Below are 26,469 nucleotides of genomic sequence, written 5' to 3' on the forward strand. Positions count from 1 at the left end.
CTTGGTATAATTGGAACTTGCCCTAGTTTGTGTAGGATAGTATTAATGTGTGGATATCGCCGGTCAGCATGAACTTGGTGGGCCGCAGGGCCTGTTTCCGTGCTGTATCTTTAAATTAAAAGTAAACATTCCTGAAATAACTGAAGAAGGGTCTCGACCTGAAACATCACCCATTCCTTCTCTCCAGAGATGCTGCCTGTCCTACTAATAATAATAATAATAATAATAATAATAATAATAATAATAATAATAATATTCATTTATTGTCATTGCAACGAGTACAACGAAATTTAAAAAATAGCCAATCCTGACGGTGCGTACAAACATATATGCAATAAATGCAAAAACAAATAAATACATAAATACAATTATATTAAGTACAAGATTTTTTAACGGTGTTGCCCAGTGCAAAGGTAGTGTTCAGTTCTCGTATGGCCCTGGGGTAAAAACTGTTCTTAAGTCTGTTTGTTCGGGATTTGATCGACCTGAAACGTCGACCAGAGGGCAGATGAACAAACAGACGGTGGCCGGGGTGGGATGGATCTTTTATTATTTTGCCTGCTCTACTGAGGCAGCGTAGGCTGAACAGGTGCTCCAGGGAGGGCAGTGAGCAGCCGATGATCTTCTGGGCCGTCGTGATGACCCTCTGAAGGGCCTTCCTGTCCTTTTCTGAGCAGCTGGCGTACCATGTGGTTATACAGTATGCCAGCACACTCTCGATGGAGCAGCGATAGAAGGACAACATGAGCTTCTCCTGCAGGTTGGTTTTCCTGAGGATCCTCAGGAAGTGGAGTCTCTGCTGTGCCTTCTTTACTGTGGTGATGGTGTTGGTAGACCAGGTAAGATCCTCTGCGATGTGCGTACCCAGGAACCTGAAAGCGGGTACCCTTTCCACACAGACCCCATTGATGTAGAGTGGGTCGTATTCTACACTGGTTTTTCTAAAGTCAATTATAAGTTCCTTTGTTTTGGAGGAGTTCAGGACCAGATTGTTCACTGAACACCATGCTTCCAGCCTTTGGATTTCATCCCTATAGGCTGTCTCATCTCCTCCTGAGATGAGTCCAACCACAGTCGTGTCATCCGCGAACTTGATGATGGTGTTGGTGGGATGGGTGGGGGCGCAGTCGTGAGTGTAGAGGGAGTAAAGGATGGGGCTCAACACACAGCCCTGTGGTGAGCCGGTGCTCAGTGTAATGGTGGAGGAGAGGTGAGGGCCTATTTTGACGGTCTGGGGGCGGTTGGTCAGGAAGTCCTTGATCCATTGGCAGATGGTTTGGGAAAATCCAAGGTCGGAAAGTTTGGTGACCAGTCTGCTCGGGATGACCGTGTTAAAGGCAGAGCTGAAGTCGAGGAAGAGCATCCTCACATAGCTCCCCTGGTGTTCAAGGTGGGTCAGTGCAGTGTGAAGAGCAGTGTCGATGGCATCCCCTGTAGACCTATTTGCTCTGTAGGCAAACTGGTGTGGGTCGAAGGTGGGTGGGAGGCTGGCTTTGATGTGCTGCAGGACCAGTCTCTCGAAGCACTTTGTGATGACCGGTGTGAGTGCTACCGGACGGTAGTCGTTAAGGCCGCTGATGACAGACTTTTTCGGCAGTGGGATGATTGTGGCGGACTTCAGGCAGGGAGGGATGGTGGATTTTAAAAGGGACAGGTTGAAGATTTTTGTGAAGACCTCAGATAATTGGTCTGCACATTCCTTCAGCACTCTGCCTGTCACACCATCGGGGCCTGCAGCTTTCCTGGGATTCACTGCTCTGAGCACGCGCTTAACATCATACTCCTGCACAGTGAAGGTGATGCTGTCAGGTGCTGGAGAGGGTGTTATGTCTGCCACTGTAGCTTTCACCTCGAAACGAGCAAAGAAACAGTTAAGTTCCTCTGCCAGCGAGGCGTCGCCGTCGGCAGTCGTGCGGTTGCTGGTCTTGTAGTTGGTGATGTGCTGGATGCCTTGCCATACCCGCCGTGGGTCATTGTTGGTAAAGTGGTCCTCAATCTTCCTCTTGTAGGACGCTTTGGCATCCTTGATGCCTCTCTTCAGGTTGGTTCTAGCAGCACTGTATAGAGCTCTATCACTAGACCTGAAGGCGGTGTTACGGTCCTTGAGGAGAGACCTGACATCCTTTGTCATCCAGGGTTTCTGATTAGGATACAACCGGATGCGTTTGTCGACGGTGACATTGTCAACACAGTTTTGGATGTAGCAAAGTACAGTTGATGTGTACTCCTCCAAGTCCTGATCCTCAAAAATATCCCAGTTGGTCCTTTCGAAGCAATCCTGCAGCTGCGAGGAAGCTCCTTCAGGCCATGTCTTAACAGTCTTTATGGTGACTGGAGCTTTCCTCCTGAGTGGGGTGTATGCTGGAGTTAGGAATATGGACAGGTGATCTGACTGCCCCAGGTGTGGTAGTGGTGCTGACCTGAAACCCTTCTTAATATTTGAATAAACCTTGTCTAGTGTGTTTTTCCCCCTGGTAGCACATCTTATGTGTTGTTCAAGTTTCGGGAGTTACTCCAGCATTTTGTGTCTACCCTGAAATAACCAACTAGCTTACAGCATTGCTATACTGTTCATCACTTCATAGAAATTAAATATGTAGGGAGGGAAAGAAAGCTTGTATTCTTAGTGTCTATGATATCCATAGGATGTCTTAGCATTAAACTGTGATTTGAAATGATACCTGCATTACAGTAGAAAGTGGAAAGCATACCACATGCTTTCTTTTTACCACTCTATCTACTTCTGTTTCCACTTTCAATGATTTATTGACTTGGACCAGAAGATCCCTCTGTACATCAATGCTGTTAAGGGTCATACCATTAATTGTGTATTTTCCCCTTGCATTTGACCTCCCAAAGTGCAACATCTCGCACGTTGATTAAATTATAAGGGATGATTAAAGGGATGTTGTTTTTAGATATGATGAAACTGAGATAAAATATAGCATTAGTTAATGCTCATAATGATACAAGCATTGCTAATAATGTGTTAGCGTTCTTTGAAGAAGAATTTGTTCATTGAAGTCGCTTTTTAAAGTTGGGAATAATCATGTACTCACTTCGAGGCTGTACAATAGTGGCCTCAAGCCCATTTTGAACACAGGCAGGTATCATTAATATGACTGAGGAGTTACTGTAAATGAAGGTAGCATTTGTAAGAACTGCAGTCACTCTGGGTCTGTTTTACAGAACACTAAAGATCACATGGCATGGTTTGTTCAGAAGCAGAGTTATTGTTACTGGGCCATCCTTGATCTCTGCACGAGAAGTAGTAACTGGCTAATTTTTTACCGTGTATTTGTAATTTTGTTGTGCGCTATTTCATCAGGAAGTACCTTAATGTGGCAAACTATAAATGCAAATGTCTTTTTCAATGCAATATTTCTCATGAGACATCAAATTTCATGCTGTAATTTTGCACGTGTTTCAGTATTCTGCGTATGCAATGTTTTACTTCACCTTAAATTGTGCTGACAATTGCTCATAATAAATCAATAACCAGCATTGCACTTTAACATGCTCTCGAAGTACTACCAAGTGTTTGGAAAAAAAACCATCATCGGCAATTGTACTGCTGGATGCATATTTCACACTTCAGTTGGGTGCATTACAAAAGTCTTGAATGCCCACCATTATGCCTCCATAAAATCCTAGCAACAGATTCATTTGCCAATCTATTCCGTGTGGTCCTGTTAGACGTGTATTATTTTGTAGACTTGAACACTCCTTTCTTCCCATGACCTCCTTGTGTGGTTTGCTTGTTACTGTTCTTTCACAGATTTTTTAAACATTAGTCCAGAGGATTGTAATCACTGTTGCAAATCATTTTTGCTTGGAATAATGCCGCCTCTCTCGGCCAGCATCGCCTTTCCGTGTCCTCGAGGTGCTGTCTGACCCATTGAGTTACTCCAGCACTTTGTGTTCTACATCTAGGATAACAACTCAACTGGTTTCTTTAACAGTTGGATCATATATTTTTTTAATTTGTGGCTACAAGGTTGCTTCAACCCCTGAATCTTTGTTTTATGATTTTTATCCAGTAGATTTAACCTTTAAAAATGCTGCTGTTTCTGCGTGGAATTTATTTAATACACATTCCGCTAGAGTGGCATTTGCACTATAGCCTTTAGCATCAACAGTCAATTGTTTTATTGTCATATGTCCTGAAATGGAAAAATTAAATTATTACCTGCAGCAGCAGGAAAATAACTGCAGATGCTGGTACAAATTGAAGGTATCACAAAATGCTGCCCTCTCTTCCCCTCCTCCTTCCCAGTTCTCCCACTGTCTTCCTGCCTCCCCCTATATCCTTTCTTTGTCCTGCTCCCCCCCCCCTAAACATCAGTCTGAAGAAGGGTCTCGACCCGAAACGTCTCTCCTAGATGCTGCCTGACCTGCTGAGTTACTCCAGCATTTTGTGTCTACCTTGGACATGTAGGCAGGGTAGACGCAAAATGCTGGAGTAACTCAGCGGGTCAGGCAGCATCTCTGGAGAGAAGGAATGGGTGACGTTTCGGGTCGAGACCCTTCTTCAGACTGATGACAGGGGAGTGGGCAGGACTAAGATAGAATGTAGTCAGAGAAAGGAAGAATTGTGGGAGAACTGGGAAGGGGGAGGGGATGGAGAGAGAAAGCAAGGATTATCTGAAGTTAGAGAAGTCAATGTTCATACCGTAGGGGTGTAAGCTACCCAAGGAAATATGAGGTGCTGTTCCTTCAATTTGTGCTGGGCCTCACTCTGGCAATGGAGGATGCCCAGGACAGAAAGGTCAGATTGGGAATTGGAGGGGGAGTTGAAGTGCTGAGCCACCGTGAGATCAGGTCGGTTAAGACGGACTGAGATGTTCAGCGAAACGATCGCCGAGCCTGCGCTTGGTCTCGCCAATTCTATCTTTGTACCGCCCCCTCCCCTGACATCAGTCTGAAGAAGGGTCTCGCTCCGAAACGTCACCCATTCCTTCTCTCCAGAGATGCTGTCTGACCCACTGAGTTACTCCAGCATTTTGTGTCTACCTTCGATTTAAACCAGCATCTGCAGTTCTTTTCAACACAGATATGTAAGCATTGTACCCAATAGACATCATAATGAACAACAGAAAAGTCCAATATGTGAAAACAAACAACATAGCTCAACGGCAAAAACAATGCCCCAAGTCCCTAGTGCATTCAAGGCAGCTTGTAGCATAAAGCGTTTGCAGTGTTCAATAGCTTGATGGCTGTTGGGAAGAAGCTGCCGGACCTGTGTCTCGTCAACCCCAGGAACAATGCATTCTAGTTAACACGATTACATCTAATTTACGGATCCTATCTAGAGACACACCATCTGGGCCTTTTTAAATCCATCAATAATAACATTTAAAACCTTATTTGCAGTAAAATCTCCAGACTTTGTATTCCTGTTGGACACCCCACCTCTGCAAACATCTTCTGTCTCGTGAAAACCTGATTCGCGGCTGCACTTCTACTTGCAAACTTGTTGGGTTATGAACATTTATCAGGAGCGGAAACCCTGGTGTTACCCAGGGAGGACCTGTATTATGGAAATGCTTTCCTTTGAATAGTGCTGCCATGTTGCGGTAATTCTCCAAAAGTGCACATTTCAGCAGTTTGAGAGCGACATTGTCTGTTATTGGCAAGGTCAAGAGTTTCTATCTACACATAGCTGTCCAGTGTGTATAGGGTGTATGCGTGTTGCCTCTGAATTGTACACTAAACAAAGCAAGACTGATAGATTCTGATGAGATGCTAAAGAAAAGTTTGAACGATTTCTGCAAATTGAATCGATTCAATTATTCTTGTCTGCATGTATACTTGACACTTTAGCTTCTCTAGCTCACCAGCTTTGATTAGCAAAGGTACTGTTCTATCTGGTCATTATTAGAGTTAGTGGAGTGTGAAATATAGACATATCGTGAAATGAGTATCTGCAGATTAAATGCGATACAAAAGATTTTGAATACCGAAGCATTGAGCTGTACAATATGAACTAGCAATGTAATTTCCATGTCATAATTTCCTAATTTTAATCCATATCCTTTGGAGAGAATGATGAAAGTCTCAGAAATACCAGTTAATCATTCAGACAAAGGAAGGATTCATTGAAAATAGCAGGTTTGCTACAAAATACAATATTTTTTAATTAAAAAAGGGACCTTTGAGTCTGAACAAAAATGGGTAGTAACTTCATTTTGTTGCAGGAATTTAAAAAAATCTATATTCTGTTAAGAAAGCAAATTATTACAGATGTGGAAATCGGAAATAAATATAGACAAAACATCAACATTCTGAGACTGTCTCTTCATCAATGATGCCTTCAGAGCTAAGTAGTTCCAGCTTTTTCTGTCTTTATTCAATATGCTCAAATTTAAGTTTACAATGTTATTGGTTTGAATTATTTTAAACAGTCCAGTTAGAACTTATTCAAGTCCATTCTAAGTCCTAATTTTTCTGGCCTAGGATATTGACTGCAAATACCTCAGTGTAACTCTGACATAAACTGTCTCTTTGAGTTCAGAAAAAGTCATTTAACTTTGTAATACCAGTGTGATCTTATTTCACAGCATCATTTTCATTGCAGTTCCACAGGATTATTTTGCTCATGTTATTCTAATGTAAGAAGAATTGCTCAATTTAGAAATTAAATGCTGAATATTCTGAAATATGATAATAAAGATAGAATAAACAAGTTAGCTTATGTATTCACACCTCGTTCTTTTGGGTAAAGGGAGTGCATGAAGAATTTGATAGAGTTGTGATACTAAAGAACCTGCTGGGGACCTTAACTGACTGAAGCATACGTGTTCCGTTGTACAGTTCCCTCAAATCTGTTCGTCAGTGCTCCCAATTATTAGTCTGTATTAAACTCAGTTATAACACTGAAGGCTTTTGAAAAATGTGTTACTGGTTTCAATATGCGTAGGAAGGAACTGCAGATGCTGGTTTACACCGAAGATAGACACAATGTGCTGGAGTAATTCAGGCAGCATCTCTGGAGAGAAGGAATAGGTGACATTTTGTGTCCAGACCCTTCCTCAGGCTGAGAGTTAGGGATATGGAAGGGCAAGGTGTGAAAATGGCGGATTTCAGAAATGGCAGAAAATAGCAGACGATGATCACGGAAATGCAGAATGGTTCATGGTTGGCTGGGGGAAGGTGACAATGAGGCATACAAACAGCAATATTAATCAGGAAGACAGTGAAACTAGTTGGAGAACTAATGTGGGAGAGGTGGACACAAAATGCTGGAGTAACTCAGCGGACAGGCAGCATCTCTGGAGAGAAGGAATGGGCGATGTTTCGGGCCGAGACCCTTCAGATGTGGGAGAGGGACAGAGAGAGAGAGAGAGGGAAAGCAAGGGTTACTTGAACTTGTAGAAATCAATATTCATGCCACTGGGTTGCAAGCTGCCCAAGCGAAATATGAGGTGCTGTTCATCCAATTTGTGCGTGGCATCACTCTCCCATTCCCACACTGACCTTTCTGCCGTGGACCTCCTCCACTGTCACTGTGTTCCATTAAAGCACTGAAACAGTTACCCTGCAGCAATAATGGCTGAGATTAATTCACCCATTATCAATAAACTTTGTGCCATATTGTGTTCATTAGTGCACAAGCAGCACTGCATTCAAATATGTTTCTGTGACCTTGATGTTGAAGTAACATTTAAGGAATCATTTGGACAGGACTGGGTGGATGATTAGGCCGACCATAACATCAGGCTGTACAGATTGGGGGAGAAATTGGACATCGCAAGTTTCCATGCTACTTTTGATTTTAATGGAAACATACGGAATTACCAGCTTATGTAGTAAACTCATTGATTTGAAACATAATGTAGGTAATTGTAGTGTCTTTGTTTCTGACTATTTTACATGTCATTTTGCATCACTTTTTTTCTTTTTAAAATCATTACAGAAGAAATAGCGTAGGAAAATAACTGCAGATTCTGGTACAAATCGAAGGTATTTATTCACAAAATGCTGGAGTAACTCAGCAGGTCAGGCAGCATCTCAGGAGAGAAGGAATGGGTGGCGTTTCGGATCGAGACCCTTCTTCAGACTGATGTCAGGGGGCGGGACAAAGGAAGGATATAGGTGGAGACAGGAAGATAGAGGGAGAACTGGGAAGGGGAGGGGAAGAGAGCGACCGAGGAACTATCTAAAGTTGGAGAAGTCAATGTTCATACCGTTTGGCTGCAATCTGCCCAAGCGAAATATGAGGTGCTGTTCCTCCAATTTCCGGTGAGCCTCACTATGGCACTGGAGGAGGCCCATCAATCAGCATGTTGGGTTGATCTCTACTTCTGGCACTTTCATATGTTTCAAACATCTTGCCTCATTGCTTCCCCCCCAGAGGGAGCCCAGCTACCTATCCTTGGTATTTTATGACATTACCAATGCCAAGTCCACAACAAAATTATAGAGGTTGCTATTGATCAGAACCCAACAGGGCCAGCCATGTAAATAATGTACGACCAGAGAAGTAAGAGGCTGGCTGGCTTGTGGTGAGTTGGTCAATATCCCAAAGCCTTTCAGTGATCTACAAGGCACAAGTGAATAGTATGGTGGAGTAACTCTACATCAACTGAAGGAAAGGAGCTTGCTTAATTAGCCCTCCATCCTCCACCATGAACATTCTATCCTTTTTGCACCACTGAATAAACATCACGCACCATGTTCAAGTAACTTGCTAAATGTCCGGAACTTCGGAAGGAGGAATTGTCCTTCTGTATTAATTCCAACATCTAGCAAGCCAATCTGACTACTTATTTCGAATTTGCAGCATCTGCAGTTTAAAACAAAAGTCTTTTGCTGCTGAAACTTGCCCTGTCCAAGGCATTCTCTTTGTTTTGTACATCCCTCCTGCTCTGCCACTGAAAGTCAACTTCAGTCACTTTCCCGGTTCTCCAAAGGTCACATATCCAAAATGTTGACATTTTTCTTTGCTGCCTTGCGGCATTTTCTGTTTTAATTGCGGGTTTCCAATGTCAACAGAGTTCTATTTTGGATTTGTACACGTGGCCATGAATGCATTGGATTCAGTTGTATTTATATTCTGATAAACCATTTGGATTCAGGCCAGGCCTTTCTGTGCTTACCTGCCATAGTATTTCATCAAGGTTAGAATAATTTGCATTCTGTTGCCCCATTTTCCTTTTAAATTATTATTTGATGTAATAAGCTCCACGAGGCCATCGGTCTGTTTGTGATATTTATGGTGATAGTTCGGTTGAGTACGGGAATGTACCAGGATATGGGTCCAGTTTAGACTGCCTATCGTCAGGTTGTGTTATAATTTAGTTTATTGCCAAGTGTACTGAGGTACAGTGAGAAGCTTTTTTGGTGAGTGCTATCCAGCCAGCGGAAAGACTACCCATAATTACAATAAGGACGTCCCCAGTATACAGATACAGGATAAAGGGAATTACGTTCAGTGATACACATGCTTGCAACTAATTGAGTTGACACAAAAATTAGGGTTCTGTTGTATCTAGTCAGAGGCAGAGAGCAATAATGAATAAACGAGTCAACCAAAAGATGTTGGAAGAGAATCTCAAAGCTGTTGAAAATTCCAGCCATGCTACATGAATCTGTTTCCAACATCAATGCAAGTTTTCAGGAGATGGCGAATGCAAAAATTATCATATTTACTTAACAGAACTCAAGATGGTGGCTGCAAATTGTAACTTTGGAGGATTCAGGAACTTGCTGATCCTTGACAGGATAGCATGTAGAATTTGAGATGCAAGATTGAAGGAGATTCTGTTGATATAAATGGGCTAAGACTTGGTAAAAAAATATGTAAAGCCTCAGAGCTGCTTTAAGCCAGAGTTGATGAGTTGCAAAGCAGATTCTTACATTTGGGAAATTGGGTAGCAGAAATCATATTTGACCGAGATCCTTTTGAATATCAGAATTCACATGAGTTATCCGGTGTATGGTAGGATCTTTTTTATATCTCAAGGTAATGATTTTTATTCATATCTTGAACAAGTATTTGTGGATGGGAGGTAATGTGATGTTCAGGGCTAAATGTTGTGCAGCTACAGTGAAACTTATTTGAATAAAAGTTAGTAACTATGCCTAGATAACATTTTAAGTAAAGGGCAAATGATATGTGTAGAAGGGAGGCACATAAGTAGAGTTCCTGCCTTACAGCGTGAGAGACCCGAGTTCGATCCCGACTCCCGGCCACAGAGAGAACATGCAAACTCTACAGACAGTGCTGTCGCGTTTGAACGTTCTCCCTGTGACCGTGTTGGGTATTCCCCGGTTTCCTCATGCATGACAAAGATGTACAAGTTTGCAGGTTAATTGGCTTCTGCAAATTGTCCCTAGTGTGTCGGATGGAACTTGTGTACCATTGGTCAGTGTGGACTCGGTGGGCCGAAGGGCCAGTTTCCACACTGTTTTCTCTAAACTAAAAACTAAAGTTGGAATTCCTGCAACTACAAAGATTTGCTTTGCTAGGTAAGATCCTAAATTTGCATAGTATCTTAAATTAGTATCTTTTGCAATCTTGGGTTATCCCGAAGCATTTTGCACTGAACAAATGCTTTTGAAATGTTTGCATTATTATCTCAGAAATTCTGTGGATAATTTGCATGATTACGCTATAATTTGCATGTAGCAACGTTCTGTATTTTTTCAGTTGACTGAAGAGTAAAGGTGCTCCCAGGCATTGGCTTGGTCTTTTTAAAGATAATGCCATGAGGACGTTGCATCCCACAAGGTGAGAAAGTAAACTTTCATCCAAAAGCTGGCACCACTGCTTGTGTGCTGCCTGTTAATAGTGTGTGAACTATGAGCCTGGATTATGACTTTGTTTCTCTGGAGTTGGATTTAATCTAACATTGACTTCTGTAACATCAAATAGCCCTTGCTTTCCCTCTCTCTCCATCCCCTCCCCTTCCCAGTTCTCCCACCAGTCTTACTGTCTCCGACTACATTCTATCTCTGTCCCGCCCACTCCCCTGACATCAGTCTAAAGAAGGATCTCGACCTGAAAAGGATTTGAGTAACTGAAAGTGTGCAAAAAAGTGCACTCTGCAGAAGTTTTTTAAGCTACTATTAAATAAATGAGAAGTTACCATGTGAATTCAGCTGTTCCTCGAGTTGCCTAAGTTTTCCCATAATTGTAGGTTCTTTTGTTTTTTTGCAAAAGCAAATATCTGAGGTGGTGCAATCAATGGAATATTTGTACTGAACACAGTAAGCTCTCAACTGAAACCCATGCGCACCCTTCATGACATGTTCTTGACCGCCATAATGGATATGTACTCGTTGGTGCATGGGAACCTCTGGATTCTCAGTACTTCCACAATCTGCATGATTTGCAAATTTGCAGTCCTCTCGGACCAGTCCTGACTCCAGCAATTCTTGAAAGATCACTACTAATGCCTCCACAATCTCTAAAGCTACCTCTTTCAGAACCCTGAGGTGTAGTCCAACTTGTCCAGGTGACTTATCCACCTTCACACATTTCAGTTTCCCTCTTTTTTTAATCCCCTGTATATCTGAAGAAACCTTTGCTGTCCTCTTTTATATTATTGGCTAGCTTACTTTCATATTTCATCTTTTCTCCCCAAATTGCCTCTTCATTTACCTTCTGTTGGAATTTAAAAGCTTCCCAATTGTCTAGCTTCCCACTAATCTTTGCAATATTATATGCCTTCTCTTTTAGTTTTACTCTGTATTTGACATGAGCAGTTTTGCGTTGGGTGTGTATAATTTCTGTTTGGTAGCTTCACTGAGAGTTAAAGTGCTTTCTACTTCAATCCATTGCCTGACATTTGTGATCTGATTTTTTTTACTTCCACCAAATCCATGTAAGGTAATGGAAGCTAAAGAGGATTTGATGGTGGAACTCCTCTCTTTTGATGTAATCTTTATTGATTTTTGAATTATCGAGGTATGTAGCCAATTGATCAACCAGAAAGTAGAAATGAAGGTCAGTCTAAAGAACAGTCTCGACCCGAAACGTCACCCATTCCTTCTCTCCAGAGATGCTGCCTGTCCCGCTGAGTTGCTCCAGAATTTTGTGTCTCTCTTTGGTTTAAACCAGCGTCTCCAGTTCCTTCATACACACTATAAATGAAGGCATCTTTTGAATGACGGATTAGCTAATTAGACCAATGCTAAATTGGGTGAGTTTGAACAACCCTGAATTATCTTGGTAAGCAACAACAGCTTCCATTTATATGCCCTTTTAACAAAATGGAGGCATTGCACCAAAGAAAAATTTACACCAAGCCAGAAAAGGAGATATTAGGAGAGAGGACGAAAAGATTCATCATAGAGGTGGACTGTGAAAGAGGAGTGCACGGATGAAGAAGTAGGGAGATAAGGTAAGCGATTCCAAATTTTGAGGGACTAGTAGCTGAAGACGTATGTCTGTGTGGAGTTACATGGAGGTTTTGATCAACAACTTTCAAGGACTGCAGATATCTTGGATGCATTTAAGGTTGTAGGGTAGGGTTGAGAGGGCTTTCAAATAAAGGTAAGATTATAAAATCAAGGCATTGCTCTGTCAGGAGCAAGGTCGTAGTTTACTGTTGCAAATTAGCTGAGTCAGAATTTAGGTAATTTTGTTTACCAATAGTTGAACTAGGGAGATGACCGGGAGAATCTTGAAACGGATATCAAAGACTTAAATGAGCCAGCAGCAAACTGACTGAGGCAGAAGTGGAGATGGGTAATGTTACAGAGGTCTCAGTGATGGCGTGGATATATAGTCTGAAGCCTATCTTGACTTCAAGTAGAACTTTGCAGTGTCCTTTCCCGTTATGACCACTGGATAAATCCCAATGCTGGAGTACCTGTTATGTTTCTCATTTCTATTATGCTGGAATACCTGTTATGTTTCTCATTTCTCCCCCTTTGGGTCTCTTCTTATATTTTCCTTTTTTTTAGCAAAGTCTTCAGAAGTTAGTTGGTGGTTAATGATGTGATGGGGCAGGGAGTTCTTCACACTTGGCAACAATATAGAATGATTTGAGCTATGACCATTGGCATTTGAAATGGCCCCTCCTATGGTTGCATTTTCTTAGTGTTTCTTAGCATTTTCTTACGCATGTTTGGTGAAGAAGAATTTCTGGATGAGATGATGGATAATGAATCGATTAAAAAATATATATATTTTAAAATACAATTGCAGACACTTCATAGAATGGTCATCATGAATGAAATCTGTCTGAAATTACAGTCTGAAGAAGGGTCTTGACCTTCCTTCCCTCCAGAGATGCTGCCTGTCACGCTGAGCTACTCCAGCTTTTTGTGTCTATCTTCATGAATAAAAACCAGATCCTTGCGTTTGTCTGACTTAAAGAAAGCATTTGTCTGATTGAAAGAAAACAGCTTCTTTATTCTACGATCCTCTTCCTGAGTGTAACATTGTGCCTCTGGGTGCAATTTTCAAAGCCAGCCTGTTATTTCTATTTGTTTGAATGGCACACTGAGTCACTGTTGAGCTGTTTTCACTGTCACTGTATGAATGGCTTTCTGTTTCACAAAGTGGAGAAGCATTCATTGTGTTGGTGTGATGAGCACGTGGTACCATTCAACACTAGCGATGACAATGTCTTTCATGCTTGTTTGGAGAGGAGTGCCATTGTTTTGTGACAATAGCTCCTTTTAATCAGAATTGAAATTTTATATTACTATTTAAGTGGAACCTATTGACATCTCTATTCTATTTTCATTAGGGGTTCTTCTAATGTTTTCTTTGTTTCTCAAATGATTTTGTTTGCACCATAGAGTTATTTTATTTAAGAAGTTGCACAAACTGAAGATTAAAAATGGTCCTTTCATTTGTACATCTCCCCTATCCTTGTCCCCTGTTCTTAACAACACATACAAATTACAGTGGAAATCTGAAGGAAAGCGATGAACGCAGCGGTTTTCTATGACACCATGAGCAATATGAATCCTTGAAAGCGAAAGCCAGGCGTACAAAGTACCCTGGGACTTTTCACATCCTAACCTGCCTCTCATCTAGTCTCTACTCAACATGAGTTCATCCAAAACTGTATTGCCTATGTCTTAACTCTCAACAAGCAATTTTCACCTCTAACCCCAAAGCATATTAATCTCTGTTAACCCCTGGTCCAGCCTTGTCTCGATTGTTTCCAAATAATCCATTTGCCTTGGACATACCCATCTATTTAACCTCCTCCGGCCCCACAATCTTCAAGAACTATCAGAGCACAGTCATTTTTTATCTGCCTTGGCCTAAGCATTCTCTGGATCCTCTCTTTCACACATCTCTTTTCCTGTAAGACATTCCTTAAAATCCACCCCGCTCATCAAGATGGCAGATATACCCTATGTCATTGTCAGGTTTTATTAAATTGACAATTGTAATGTATTCATGCATATTTATGTGCCATGTTAATGAGTGGGTGTTCCTTGAGCCGGGAATGCTGGGTAAATAAAGGCTGGTGTGATTCAGGCAACTAACTTGTGAGTGTACTTTATCTTTATGCCGTGCTGAACATAACAAAATTGGCGACGAGGACGGGATTGTGGAGGAGACTGAGTTTGTTTTGCATAGCTTTTGTACTGCTAAGTTTTGGGTGCTTTGCTACACCAGAACAGGCAGGAAGTCTGAGCTAATGCAAGGAAAATAACTCTCCTAGTTCCTTTGTTTAAAAAAAAAAGAAGAGAGGGACAAAATGGCGGCGTCCACGGGCTACATCGGAAGCCTGGGCATCTTTGACAAAAGTAGAGAACCGTTCAGCTCCTATATGGAAAGAGCAAACATGTTCTTCATGGCAAACAACATCACGGAGACCAGTGGTGAAGGAGAGGTAGTGGCTGCAACAAACAAGGCCGTTCGTGAACGCATGAAAGCGATTCTGCTCACGGTGATCGGACCTGAAGTGTACGGCACACTCGTGAATATCCTTGCGCCCATAAAGGCAAAAGATGTGCCTTTCAGTGACATTATAAAGAAGTTGGAGGAGCACTTCAACCCAGAGCCTCTGGAAATTGCAGAAAGCTACAAATTCGGCACGAGAAACCAGAAGCAAAATGAGACAATCAGTGAGTACATTGTTGCCTTGAAAAACTTAACGTCGCACTGTAACTTTGGAACCTTTCTCGAACGCGCACTACGCGACAGATTTGTTTGTGGTCTAGTGGACGAACGAATTCAGTCCAGACTCATGAGCACTCCTGATCTTACATTTGAGATAGCATGCAAGATTGCTACTACAATGGAGATGGCATCAAAGAATGCTCGCGAGTTTCGTTCACCACATACTGCAGTGGCTGTGTATACTCACAAAGCAGCGCCTATGGCCAAACCAAAAGGGGCCAAACTGAAACCGAAGTATGGCGGGGAGCCGAGTGCAGCCAGTTGTTATCGTTGCAACGGTAATCACCCATCCCAATCCTGTCAGTTCAAAACAGCTAAGTGCTATAACTGCCAGAAGAAAGGCCATATCGCCTCAGCATGTCGGGCCAAGCTTAAAGTGGGAAACACACGACAACACCAGAAAAGAGTTCACAACTTAGAGATGAACCCGGATGACAATGAACTTGGGTTGTACATCATTCATGCAACTGATGTCAATAAGCCTACAACCAGCCAAGACAAGGACTTTTGAATTAAACTATTGGTTAATGAACAGCTAATTGATATGTGCATTGACACGGCAGCAGACTGTTCGGTCATGAGCAAAGACCTGTACGAAACAAAGTTCTCACAGACACCATTGTCCGAGAGTAAGGTCAAGCTGAGAACCTACTCCGGCGAAGCCTTGGAGACGTGCGGACAAATGAATTGCAAAGTTCAGTGTAATGGACAGTCAGTAACACTGCCCATCATAGTGGCCAGCTACAGAAATAAACCAACCATCCTTGGAAAGGATTGGCTGAGTAAAATAAAATTAAACTGGAAGAACATTTTCAGTATCGATGTGTCCAAATCACGTCTTGAAAATGTCGTAAGCAAACACGCTGAAATATTTGCTGACAGTTACACGGAAATAACAGGATACTCTGCACATATTCGACTGCAGCAAGATGTGACACCTGTGTATTGTCGACCAAGACCGGTACCATATGCGCTAAAGCAACAAGTAGAGGAAGAACTCAACAGGTTGGAGCGGAATGGAGTACTCGTGAAGACAGACCAGAGCAACTGGGCAACGCCAATTGTGGCCGTGCTCAAGGCTGACAAAACTGTTCGACTATGCGGTGACTACAAAGTCACAATCAACCAAGCTGTTGACGACGAACAGTATCCTTTGCCAACCTCGCAGGATCTGTATGCAGAACTTAGCGGAGCAAGAGTCTTCACTAAGCTGGATTTGTCTCACGCTTATGCCCAACTCAATGTTGACAAAGAAAGTCAGCAGTGCCTGACCGTCAACACACATAAGGGCTTGTATTCATACACAAAGCTGCCCTATGGTGTGAAATCGTCCCCGAAAATCTTTCAGTCCGTCATGGACAAAATGTTGCAAGGCATTCCACACTGTGTGTGCAATCAGGATGATCTACTGATATTCACAGTGGGCATGGAAGAACATCTGGAGATACTCGAGCAAGTTCTCACACGATTGAACTGCCACAACGTCAAACTACGAAAGAGCAAATGTGCATTTGCGCAATCAGAGGTGGTCTACCTTGGACTCAAAGTAGATTCCAACGGACTACGCCCTGTGAAGGCGAAAGTTGAAGCAATTGTGAATGCTCCAACGCCCAACAATGTGTCAGAGCTACGATCATTCCTTGGGATGGTGCAGTTCTATGCACGATTCCTTCCAGATTTAGCAACCGTGCTAAAGCCACTACATCATCTGTTACAAAAGGATGAGAATTGGATGTGGGGAAAGGAACAACAACATGCATACGACATCTGCAAGAAAAATCTGACAAGTGACAAACTCCTTGTTCACTACGACACGACGCGCGAGATGAAACTTGCTTGTGATGCTTCAAGTTATGGTGTAGGTGCAGTGATTTGCCACGTAATGGATGACGGACAGGAAAAGCCTATTGCTTTTGCCTCCCACACCCTATCACCAAGTGAGCGCAACTATGCACAGATAGAAAAGGAAGCACTCAGCATTGTGTTCGGAATCAAGAAATTCCACCAGTTTCTACTTGGCAGACCATTCACCCTTGTGACTGATCACAAACCACTACTCACGATACTGGGTCCCAAGTCAGCTCTTCCTTCCATGGCGGCATCAAGGATGCAGCGCTGGGCAATTCTGTTGTCCCAGTATGACTACAAGGTGGAGTACAGAAGCTCCAAATGCAACGCAGTCGCAGATGCGTTGTCCCGATTGCCCCATGAGAACTCTGATGTGGGAAGCGAGAACTCAATCTACACACTGCAAGTCGTAGATGAAGACTTTCCAGTGACTGCAACAGAAATTGCAGCTGAAACAGAGAAGGACACTGTGCTGAAGAGTGTCTATGAATAGACATTGAATGGTTGGACTGAAGTCGAGAGTGGATCAAACTCGGAACTGAAGCCTTTCTATAATCGACGCCATGAATTATCATGCGAGCAGGGATGCATAAAGTGGGGTTACAGAGTGGTTGTACCAGAGTCTTTAAGAAACAAGATTATGTACGAACTTCATGCCGAACATCCTGGCATAGTTAGCATGAAGTCAATTGCTAGAAGTTTTGTGTATTGGCCTGGTATAGACAGTGACATTGAGTCACTGGTGAGCAAATGTAGCGTGTGTCAAAATTGCCGGAGTAAACCACCAAAAACACCACGGCAACCCTGGTCATGGCCAAGTAGACCGTTTCAGAGAGTTCACGTAGACTTTTGTGAAAAGGGTAATGATAATTTTCTGGTATTAGTAGATAGTCATTCCAAATGGATTGAGGCTAAGCATATGGGGTCAAGCACTACTGCTGAGTGGGCCATAGACGAGTTGAGATCGATTTTTGCATGTCATGGTTTACCAGAAGAACTTGTTTCTGATAACGGACCTCAGTTTCGTTCAGAACAGTTCAAAGAGTTCATGCAGCGTAACGGGGTAAAACACACACTTGTTCCTCCATACCATCCAGCCTCCAATGGGGCGGCGGAAAGGTCTGTTAGAGTAGTCAAAGAGGCTCTCAAGAAACAGGTTTTGCAGGGTAGTTCAAAGCTCAGCATGAAACATCGTTTGGCTAGTTTCTTGCTGAAGTACAGAACTACACCACACACTACTACGGGTTATTCACCTGCAGAACTGTTGATGAAGAGAAGGCTAAGAATACGCCTAATTCTAGTTCAACCCAATTTGGCCTCGAGAGTTGAGCAAAAACAGTTAAGTCAAAAACACCACTTTGACTTCCACAAAAAGGAGAGGAACTTCAAGCCAGATGAGCAAGTTCGTGTGCTCAGTCTTCCCAACAAGTCCAGTCGAGACAAATGGGATGTTGGGAAAATAGTGGAAGTGTGTGGAACAAAAAGATACTTAGTGGATGTTGGAGACAAGATCAAAAGTGTTCATGTGGATCAAATGATTCCAGTCAAAGATGAACCGAAAACTGAGCATGAATTCCTAATCCCTGAGTATTCATCTGAAAGTGAGTTAGAAAAGACTATTGTGGTTGATACACAAAATTCAGTGAGTACAGATAAAGAAACAGACTTCTCTAGTCAAGGTCAGTGTACTAACATAGAGCCGAACAAGCCAACAGTTGAGTCTACACGTACATCTGTTACGCCTGTTGCACCTGTTACTGTTAAACGATCAGGCAGGAACCGCAAACCAGTAATTAGGTTAAATTTGTAAGTTAGACAACTCACTCTACAAGTAAAACGAAAATGTGTAAATAAACGTGTTATGTTTAGCATTTGAAATTTTGTAGATATGGTTAAAAGTATTGATTTAAATCAAGTATCACAACACCAAAATTGTAACTGAGTACTTGGATTTAATACTTAAAAAAAGGGAGAGCAGTGTAAAGTATTCATGCATATTCATATACCATGTTAATGAGTGGGTGTTCCTTGAGCCGAGAATGCTGGGTAAATAAAGGCTGGTGTGATTCAGGCAACTAACTTGTGAGTGTACTTTATCTTTATGCCGTGCTGAACATAACAACAATGAAGACAATAGGATGTTTTAAAATAATAAAATGTGCCTTTTAATTACAAATTATTAAAAGTTTAAACATTCAAACAGTACTGCTGCATTGTTCATGCATTTAAAACATTATTCCTGGGGGAGAAGCTGTGTGTGTACTATACACACAAACACAAGGATCTTTCCTGGGTAGCAGAGTTCATGGTTCATTGAAGCAAGATTTTGACTGTTTTGTTAGCTTTATTGTCGGTGAATTTTCAGACACTGATCACGGCAGTACTGATGTGAGCTTGGGTAAGATATGAAGGAAAATTGGAAACTTGCTTCCAGTTCTTTCAATGATAGTTTTGTGTGGAAGATAATGGAGAAGGCCTGAAATATCTGGAAGTAACTCTTGGGGGAATCTGCATAAGTACTAGGAATTTTCAACCCCATAAACTTTCTCCACCATTCAGTTAGACAATGGCCGATTGTTAGCTCCACTACATTTTGAAGGTATTTATTCACAAAATGCTGGAGTAACTCAGCAGATCAGGCAGCATCTCAGGAGAGAAGGAATGGGTGACGTTTCGGGTCGAGACCCTTCTTCAGACTGAGAGAAGGGTCTCGACCCGAAACGTCACCCATTCCTTCTCTCCCGAGATGCTGCCTGACCTGCTGAGTTACTCCAGCATTTTGTGAATAAATACCTTCGATTTGTACCAGCATCTGCAGTTATTTACTTATATTTCTTCCACTACATTTTGCAACCTTAGTAATTGTTCCAATTGCATCCCCAGACTTTTATGGGAGGAATGTTGAGTTCCTACTACTCGTTTGTATGACTGCATTTCTGTTTCTACTTCTGAGTAGCCCAGCTTTGATTTTTAAGATTGTTTTCTGCTCTCTTCCTTTGTGGAAATAGTTTCTTTGTGTTCACCCTTCCTAGTTATTTTAAAATATATTTTTTTACTCTACACCTTTTAAATTCAAGGATGATGCATGTGAAATTAATTCATCCTGCCTTAACATATAATTATCACTCTGCACAATCTCCAAAGGCTACTGTTTTTTTTCCTGAATTGCAGTCCACAAAACCTATTGCAGTTCTCTAGATGAGGTGTGATTGATGTTCCAAAGCTTAAAAGCGGTGTTTCGCAAGCCGCGTACGTATTTGTTTTATGTTGGTTTGGGGCTAAGTAATATGAGGAGTGACAGCACTAGAGCACTGAACGCTTTTTCTCCATGTTGAATAGAAGCTTCCAAAGGACTGCTTCACTCGGATTCTGTTACTAATGTCAACAATATTCAATAATATAAAGGGTTTTTAGAGAAATACAAAGTGCATCATAGCATTCTGGAAGCCACTTATGCCTGATACACGTGGCTGATTCAATTAGCTTCAGCCAGCCTCAGGAGGTATGCATGGATAAGCAGGGGGAGAATTAGAGTTCTGAGTGTATTGTTTGAGTGTTTTCTGAATTTAATAATGTAACCTGCCAAACTCTGATCAAGCCACTTGGATATATATATATTTCAAAGAAGTTCATTCTTGTACCTAGTTTCACCTCATAGGCCAATCCCATTCCAGAAATTAATTTTGTAAACTGTTGTTGCATGACCATATATGGCGAGCATTTTGTTGGTTGGGTAAGGAGATCAAAAAGTACTGCAAATGTTGAACCTAAGCTCTCCTAGACGCCGTGTACCCTGATGTCATACAAAAGTTTGATCAAAAGTTGAATTGTTTTATATTTAACAAGGTAGTCAATTAAAAACGCGCGTGCGTTCATGCGTGCACAACTGATCCGGCCTGCATGAATTCGCATTTTGCCCATTCCGGCCCGTGACCTGAAATGAGTTTGACACCCCTGGTCTACACATGGGCTTTGCTTCAGTGTGTATTTTATGTTTTCTGAGAGAATGTTACGTATGTTTTCCAGATTGTGCAGCTTAACACTCAAGAAACTGGTTGTCATAAAGGAATTGGACAAGGAACTTACTTCAGTTGTAATTGCTGTTAAAATGCAGGTAAGTTATTTAACCGTGCATTGTTCTTTCCAACTTTGCTCCACAGAACAAAATATATTGATAGGCTAGTCTGTTGGTGGAGCTTTATCGCCAAACAATGGTTGGTGGCAGTCGGGTCCAAATTTCTGGTGTCGAAACCCTGCAGTTCAGAAGCCTGCAGGGAATCAGATTTGGTATGATTCTGATATAATAAAAATATCAGACAAATGAAGATTACAAATGCACATTCACATTTGTCAAATCTAGATTGCAAAGTAGTTTATGTATATGGAATGAGCTGCCAGAGTAAACAAATCTACAAGATTTAGATTTAGATTTTTAGAGATACAGCGCGGAAACAGGCCCTTCGGCTCACCGAGTCCGCGCCGCCCAGCGATCCCCGCACATTAACACTATCCTACACACACTAGGGACAATTTTTACATTTACCCAGTCAATTAACCTACAAACCTGTACATCTTTGGAGTGTGGGAGGAAACCGAAGATCTCGGAGAAAATTAACGCAGGTCACGGGGAGAACGTACAAACTCCGTACAGACGGCGCCCGTAGTCAAGATCGAACCTGAGTCTCCGGCGCTGCATTCGCTGTAAGGCAGCAACTCTACCGCTGCGCCACCGTGCCGCCCGATAGAGATTACCACAGTTAAACAACACTTGGGCAGGTACGTGAATAGGAAAGGTTTGGAGGGATATGGGGTAGGTGCAGGCAGGTAGGACTCACTCTGTTAAGCAACATGATCTACATGGATGAGTTGGGCTGATAGGCCTGTTTCCATGTGTATAGCTATGAATCTAAAACAGCCTCACTGAAACTTGGGTTGCATTTAATATTTATTTTAATCTTACCCTGAGATCTAGTTGCCAGCCACTCTTGCCTTTGCAGCATTGCCAGCCTCTATTTCAAGACTGACTAGAAAATTGTTTTACTTTCATAAAATGATCTGAATACTGCTTAGGAAAAACACACAGCTATTTAGACACCTGTCATAATAAACGTCAGGGAGAAACACAGCAGCAAAGTCATTGGAAATGAGTAAAAGACTAATGCTTATTTTTAAGTCGTGCATTTGGATCGACGGGATGTTTAAGGCGAGTCAGCACGGTTTTGCACAAGTTCACGTTATAGGAGTAGAATTAGGCCATTCGGCCCATCGAGTAACTCTGCCATTCAATCATAGAAACATAGAAACATAGAAACATAGAAAATAGGTGCAGGAGTAGGCCATTCGGCCCTGCGAGCCTGCACCGCCATTCAATATGATCATGGCTGATCATCCAGCTCAGTAACCTGTACCTGCCTTCTCTCCATACCCCCCTGATCCCTTTAGCCACAAGGGCCACATCTAACTCCCTCTTACATATAGTTAATGAACTGGCCTCAACTACCTTCTGTGGCAGAGAATTCCACAGACTCACCACTCTCTGTGTGAAGAAATGTTTTCTCATCTCGGTCCTAAAAAACTTCCCCCTTATCCTTAAGCTGTGACCCCTGGTTCTGGACTTCTCCAACTCCTTAAGAATTTAATATGTTTCTATAAGATCCCCCCTCAGTCTTCTAAATTCCAGCGAGTATAAGCCTAGTCTATCCAGTCTTTCTTCATATGAAAGTCCTGCCATCCCAGGGATCAATCTGGTGAACCTTCTCTGTACTCCCTCTAAGGCTAGAATGTCTTTTCTCAGATTAGGAGACCAAAACTGTACACAATACTCCAGATGTGGTCTCACCAAGGCCCTGTACAACTGCAGTAGAACCTCCCTGCTCCTATACTCAAATCCTCTTGCTATGAATGCTAACATACCATTCGCTTTCTTCACTGCCTGCTGCACCTGCATGCTTGCTTTCAATGACTGGTGCACCATGACACCCAGGTCACGTTGCATCTCCCCTTTTCCTAATTAACCACCATTCAGGCAATACTCTGCTTTCCTGTTCTTGCCGCCAAAGTGGATAACCTCACATTTATCCACATTATATCCACATTATTTTGCATCTGCCATGCATTTGCCCACATCATGGCTGGTCTCTGCCTCCAAATCCCATTTTCCTGCCTTCTCCCCATAACCCTTGACACCCGTTCTAATCAGGAATTTGTCTATCTCTGCCTTAAAAATATCCACTGACTTGGCTTCCACAGCCCTCTGTGGCAATCAGTTCCACAGATTACCTACCCTTTGAATAACGTGGGAGATGGTGTCTCACGGATCTGAGTTTTTCGAGGTAACAATAAAGGCCGATGAGAGCAAAGCCGTGTCATCGCATCGGAGAACAAATTTAATAGAAAAATGGAGACAGGGAATACGTGTCACAATTCAATCACTGCAGCTGAATTTTCACCATTAATAAACTGGGTGACGTGACCAAAGTAGCCAAGTGATTTTGTGGCTCGATAACCTGCAACAATTGATTCATCTTCAACTCCCCAATGCCTGTCCACTATGCACAATGCACAAGTCTGGAATGGAATACTCTCATGTTGTCTATGTGGACTTCAGTATGGCATTTGGTAGGCTGCTCTGGAAGGTTAGATCGCATAGAATCTGGGGAGAGCTAGCCGACTGGATAGTGATTTGGCTTGTGGAATTGTGGAAGGTTGATTTTCAGACTAGAGGCCTGTGACTAATGGTGTGCCTCAGAGATCAGTGCTGAGCCCTTTGCTGTTTGTGGTTTATATCAATGGTTTGGATGAGAATGCACAAGGCTTGATTGGCAAGTTTACAGATGACAAGAAAGTTGGCGGCATCGTTGTTAATAAAGACGGTTATCACAAATTGCAGCAGACTCGTGATTAGTTGGGCAGGTGGGCTGAGGATTTGTTAATGGAGTTTAATTAAGATAAGTGCGACATGTTACTTTTTTGAAGTCAAATCAGGGCCAGACTTTTGCTGTGAATGGCAGGGCTCTGGGGAGTGTTGTAGAGCAGAGGGATCTAAGAGTGCAGGTACATAATTTAGTTACTTGAAAGTGGTATCACAGGTGGTTAAGAAGGCTTTCAGCACATTGGCCTTCATCAGTCAGAGTATTGAATATAGAAGTTGGGAGGTTATGTTACAATTGTACAATTCATAGGTGAGGCCACATTTAGAGTACTGTCTTCAATTTTGGTCACCCTGTTATAGGAAAGATGTTGTAAAGCTGGAAAGGTTACAGAGAGGACTTACAAGGATATTGCCAGGACTCGAGGGCCTGAATTATAGCAAGAGGTTGAGCAGGCTAGGACTTTATTCCTTGGAGCACAGGAGGATGAGGGGTGATCTTATAGCGATGCATAAAATCATGAGGGGATCCATTACTACAGACGGCTGTAAAGGCCAAGTCTGGGTATTTTTAAAGCGGTGATTGACAGGTTCTTGCTTAGTAAGGATATCAAAGTTTATGGGCGGAAGAGTGCGGTTGAGAGGGAAAGAAAGGCCAGCCATGATTTAATGACAGAGTAGACCTGATGGGCCAAGTGGTTTAATTCTGCTCTTATGACATAAGAACTTAATGTTTGCATTCATCTGCAATCAATACTATATTGGTGAGAGTTTAATTTTTGAGGCAGGTTCAGGTACCTTTGCAGTATAGGGAAGCACTGGCATTCATAAATGCCCTTGTGAAGGTGCTGGTGAACCATTATCAGAAGCTTCTGTCGTCCATGCAGTGAAACAGCCGAGGGGAGGCGAGTGCAAATGAATATAACAGATGACAGGTTATCGATCGAATGTCTTGACTAATGAACAGGCCTGTTGCATGTCATTAGACCGACATTCATTGAGGTAACCGGAGAGTATTCCATCATTCCAGACTTGTGCATTGTGAATAGTGGACAAGCGTTGGGGAGTTGAAGATGAATCAATTGCTGCAGGTTATCGAGCCACAAAATTCACTTGGCTGCTTTGGTCACGTCACCCAGTTTGTTAATGGTGAAAATTCTGCTGCAGTGATTTAATCCTTGTTGAATTGCGACACGTATTCCCTGTCTCCATTTTTCTATTAAATTTGTTCTCCGATGCGATGACATACATTTTGAAACTAACCAGTGGCACTCCAGAAAATCTCATGACACCACTTCTCCTTTCCATTCCTTTCTTTTTGTTTTTTTTTACCAGACTTGGTACTCTACGAGAGGGGGTTCGAAGAAACCCTTCAATTTAAAATCCTTGTTGTGTCTTTCGTTTCACTTCAAACCAATTATTGTGAAGTATATTGACTAATACATTTGAAAGCATAGTGCCACTTTATGTTCGGTAAGAGTCTACTTATCGAAAGATGAGGCCCATCAGCAGTTAGGAAAGAATGCTTTTTCAGATGCACAAAATCACCTTGTTCTTCAAAAGAGTGCTATGGGATTTATTATATTTACCGGAACTGTTAGAACTGATAAATAGGATTTCTGCTTGATCAACCAAAGATAACATCACTGGCTTTGCCACACAGAGAGTCAGCTCAGTTTTAAAATAATATCATGAGCTTTGGACCTATAACTTTCAAACTCAAGTGCAACTATATTAAATGATATCAAACAAGGGTGGGTGTGAATGTTGTTCCCTCTGGTATTTTGCATTGTAATAACACAGCACAATGCTGTAGGTCATTTCTCAAGGGCTGAATTTTATCTTTATTATCAAAGGATGACCAGGATAACTCTGAATCTGCTGCAACTGACTTCAGTACTCATGAAATATTAGGCACCAAATTCTTGAGAAACCACCTTCGGTCAATGTAACCTGCCCAATCCACACTCTAAACCAGGGGCCTCCAAACTTTTCAGCATGAGGGCCACATTATATATATCGCACATTTCTGCGGGCCGTCGGAAAAAATAAAGAAGTGTGAGTTTTATAAATATAATGAACTCAAATTTTTTTTGACTAGGTTACGTTAGATTAGATTGGGAAAGGTTAAACTAGGTTAGGTTAGATTAGGTTAGTTTACATTAGGTTTATACGGCAACAAATAAATAATATTCAATATTTTAAAAGAGCTTGAAATATTGGAATATATATATATCATAGATATATAATAATTTATGAGACAGAAAAAACACAGTGACCATCACTGGGAGAGTGAGGGAGGAGAGGGAGAGAGTGGTTGAGGGTGGGGGAGAGGGAGCAGCGGGTGAGAGCGGGAGCGCGGGGGGGGGGGGGGGGTGGGGTGGGTGGGGAAGGTGTCAGAGGGTGTCGCTCCTGTGGGGGAGCGCCGCCACTTGCGGCTGCTGCTCCCTCCCTTTCTCTCCCCTCTCCCACTCTCCCAGAGCCAGCGAGATCTGTGCCGCTGCACCACTCTCTTCCCCGGCCCCGTCTCCCTCTTACGAAATACGAACAAACACAATTGTAGTTGTTGTTCAGAAGCCCTGCATCCCCGGGGTGAGCGGCGGCGGCGGCGAGGAGGGAAGTTTCACTCGTGTTTGTTCTTAATTCCCCGCCGCAG

At 42.3% G+C, this 26,469-nt stretch overlaps 1 protein-coding gene across 6 annotated transcripts in view; it reads left to right on the plus strand.

Annotated features, from left to right (window-relative positions):
- pacs2 (phosphofurin acidic cluster sorting protein 2) overlaps window positions 1-26,469 on the plus strand; it is a 220,422-nt gene that overhangs the window by 85,439 nt on the left and 108,514 nt on the right. For all 6 annotated transcript variants that reach the window (XM_078406219.1, XM_078406221.1, XM_078406222.1 and 3 more), the window contains exon 2: window positions 20,972-21,059. In XM_078406219.1, coding sequence (XP_078262345.1) covers window positions 20,972-21,059 — 88 coding nt within the window. The remainder of the gene's footprint in view (window positions 1-20,971; window positions 21,060-26,469) is intronic.

Source organism: Rhinoraja longicauda, chromosome 10, assembly GCF_053455715.1.
Source record: "Rhinoraja longicauda isolate Sanriku21f chromosome 10, sRhiLon1.1, whole genome shotgun sequence".
In the NCBI taxonomy this organism is placed as follows: domain Eukaryota; kingdom Metazoa; phylum Chordata; class Chondrichthyes; order Rajiformes; family Arhynchobatidae; genus Rhinoraja; species Rhinoraja longicauda.